The 3,744-nt window shown below is 31.7% G+C and overlaps 1 protein-coding gene across 1 annotated transcript in view; it reads left to right on the top strand.

The window, feature by feature from the left end:
* The window catches only part of LOC116010762 (zinc finger BED domain-containing protein RICESLEEPER 2-like), a 13,217-nt gene extending 9,953 nt beyond the window's left edge, over positions 1 to 3,264 (top strand). Inside the window, exon 4 of the mRNA XM_031250273.1 lies at positions 3,073 to 3,264. Coding sequence (XP_031106133.1) covers positions 3,073 to 3,264 — 192 coding nt within the window. The remainder of the gene's footprint in view (positions 1 to 3,072) is intronic.
* Positions 3,265 to 3,744: the final 480 nt, after the last annotated feature.

Consider the following 3,744-nt stretch of genomic DNA (forward strand, 5'->3'; position numbering starts at 1 on the left):
CACTAATTAATCATGGACAGGAAATGAAGTCAACATTTACATTGGATAACTCGTCCTAGATGATATTGCCTTAGGTCGTTCAATGATAAACTAGGTTATCTATCTGTCAACTATGAATAGTATCATTTGAAAGTTTGGTAGGTAACTTTTGAATTGGAAGAAGAGTTGCAATTTTATTGAACTTCATCTTCGGAAAGCGCGTAATTTGATTTTCAGTATGATAATATGGTTGGTATTCGGTTTTAAACAGGTATAAAAGAATGTTATTATTACAATAATATATCATTTTCTATGTGATGAAGTTTTTTTTTTCTTTTTTTTTTTTGAGAGTACTATGTGGTGAAGTTAACATTTAGGTATTGTGAGATTTTTGTTAATAGGTAAACTAATAAGTATTCTAACTAGATAGTGTCATTTGGATCACTATGATTTCATTGAATTTTATTTTATTATATGTATTTTGATCTTGGGTGACAGGTTGGAGAAATTCGCAGTCATTATCTAAAAGTGTATCTTGCATAAACTATATTCATGTGTAATAGCATGCTAACTACATATGAGAGATAAATCACATTAGAAAGACCTTATGCAACCGACTTGAACGAGATGTATAAACTAAGAAAACAAATTTCAAATTTATCTTTTATGCTTTAACGTGACATTGGTAGTTGTGGGGGGTGCCCCCCCCCCCCCCCCCCCCCAAACCCCTACTCCACCTTAAAATATTTTAATAACTATTTATGTATATATTGATATAGTAGGGATAAATACACTTTTTTAAGTGAACTCAAAATATATATTAAAGTTTAAATTCATTAAATAGAAAGAAATAAACCAAATAATTAAAGTCACCATTTTCTTTTTATCTTATTTCTTTTATCAAGATTTTAATAATGGAGGGCATCAAATATCCATTTTATTTTAAAAAATCTCCAAATTTGAGATATATGCTTTAGTTTTATTAGTTATGTTGATTAATTAATTAATGATTTATTGTGTGTTTTAATTATTTATTTATGCTTTGAAGATGTATATTTGCTTGTTTAAATAATTAGTGTTGAAATTGTCAAAAAATTAATATTGATTGTTTAATTTGTGATATTGATTTTTGTCTTTTACCTCTCAAATTTTGAAATATTCTTAATCAGAAAAATGAATGTCAATTAATTATGAAAAAAGTTGGTGACAAAATAATTGACAAAATTTTTTATTTGATAAAAATTGACAATTTATATTTAAATAAATATTGTTGTTGTTATTATTATTATGATATTTTGTGTTATATGGAAAAAGTCTAAAGTAATGATCGACACTCGTGTCAATCTACTCATATAATTATATATTTCATACGTTATTATACAGAGTATAATTAGAAATCATTATAAATAATAATTACAATAATGTATAGTATATATAATAATATAGTACGATTAATTATAATGTTAACTAACACGGCAAATTTTCTCTAGCATATTGGCCCCCCCAACTGGAGTTTTCTGGCTCCGTCCTTGAGAACAATCCCCTCATATAAAAAGTATGGATTGATCTTAGCCACCCATCAGAATTCGTCGATGGTTAAGAGTTTTAGTAAAAGAAAAATATATGGCCAATTTTATAATTATTACAAACTTTCAAGTTTGCAATATTATAAACTAACCCCGTCATATTCCCCTTATTTTTAGCAACCATCAATCATTGATCTACCTAAATGAATTTATCATATTCATCCTCACCGTTTACTTTGTTCGATTTACAAAAAAAAAAAAAAAAAAAAAAANAAAAAAAAAAAAAAAAAAAAAAAAACATTTTTATCTGTTTTGAAGAATATAATAAACCAAACTAGAAGCCGAACTGGATCGGTTAGATTCGATTTGGGTAACCCAAACTGAAATTCCTAGGCCTAAGATTAACCCTAGGTACTTTTTTGAATTAATTATGTTTTAATTCTTTTTATATTCTAGAGTTTTCTTTGTAAAAGCCTCTTTTAATTAGCTTACGTGAAGAGCGCATTATTATTTTTTTTATTTTTTTTAACACTTTTGATTCTTTCCTTTACAAATTAGTATCTATTATAACTTTTTCAATTTTTTCAGCCTAACAAATTAATGCCCGACCACCCGAATTCGATCTTATAACCACGTACTCATTTAAAATACTAATACATGTGTCATCGCACTACATAGTAGTTGACGGCAAATTATACCGTGCACCACGGTGCACATCCACGTACCTAAACCACGTCGTTTTGAGTATTGTAAACTAATCGTCCGTTTTTTTAGAAATTATGTTTCCCGTTTCGACCGGTCTCTGTATTTATTATGTTAATATTCTGTGTATTCCAGGCAATCATTATGTGTATTCTAGGCAACCATTCTGTGTATTCTAGATAATTGTTATGTGTATTCATGTTAGTAACACATGTTGTGATGTGTTTGTGCATTCGAATGTTTAGGAGGATGAGTTCTGTGTATTTTGTGTCAATATTCTGTGTATTCATGTTATTAACACAGGTTGTGAAGTGTCTGTGCATTCGAATGTTGGAGGATGAGTTTTGTGTATTTGTGTCAATATTCTGTGTATTCTAGGCAAACATTCTGTGTATTCTAGGCAAACGTTCTGTGTATTCTATATAATGATTATGTGTATTATAGATAATGAATTCCCTGGAGTCATTCGCGTTCACGTCCGCGTCCATTAACATCTGTGTATTTTGTGTCAATATTCTGTGTATTCTGGGCAAACACACTAGTACATAATTGAAAATATAAGGAGGACTTTATGCTACACCTCTTAAATAGAGGTGTAGTGGATAGTTGAAAATGGCAATATCGTAAATACGCGAAAAGGTATATATTAAAATAATATATTAGTTTCCGAGACACCCACTACATGCGGGTGACGCAAAAAATTATATATTAAAATAATATATTATTTTATGAGACACCCACGTGACGCAAAGTTAAACAAAATAACCCCTCATCAGTAGGATCACAAGTAGAGTCTATACAATAGGAGTAATCTGGCCAGTGCTGCAAATGAGGCACTTGTGCTAGGAATTTTGTTGCATATTAGGGGATTAAACAGCATATCAGAAAGAGAGCAGTAGGTGAAGCTGCAGTTTTGAGAAATGCAGCTTCAGGAGATCAAATGATGGTGGAAGCCTGGGCAGTGTTTCATTTGATGGCACTAGTCTGGGCAATTTTGGTGAGTGGTGGCAGCAATGATACCCTGAAAGTTGGGGTTGAGCTGGTTTTGGTGTATTAGTATGCTAGCAGGGCTTTTTTATTTTGTTTGAGCATGATTACAGTAGCCGGAGCTGGGAGACTATTGCATGAAGGGTGGGTTCTCAAAGCTTAAATCTTTAGTCTCCCTGTCTTGTTATTATTAGCTTAATGTGGCACAGGTTTCTGGATAGCGTACACTCTGAGGTGGGAGTGCTTTAAGTGGTGATTGTTGAATTGTTTAAATAATGTTGAAAAATGATGAATGATGGAGGAATGGATGATTGACAGAATGAAAATGATGATGAAGGGAAGGGGCTGTGAGTGTTGGGAGAGCCATTGCTTGGCATTTGGATTATAAGGATTCCCCCCGGTAAAACGCAGGGCTCTGTGCCATTGGCCAGACTGCTATTTTCCTCTTTCCTATCATTGGTTGGGCCATGTATTTGATGGGAACTAACACAGTAATTAACGTAGCTTGTTAGAGTAACTATAATCTGCTGAATATGTCATCATCTTTGTT

This window comes from Ipomoea triloba, chromosome 2, assembly GCF_003576645.1.
Source record: "Ipomoea triloba cultivar NCNSP0323 chromosome 2, ASM357664v1".
Classification (NCBI taxonomy): domain Eukaryota; kingdom Viridiplantae; phylum Streptophyta; class Magnoliopsida; order Solanales; family Convolvulaceae; genus Ipomoea; species Ipomoea triloba.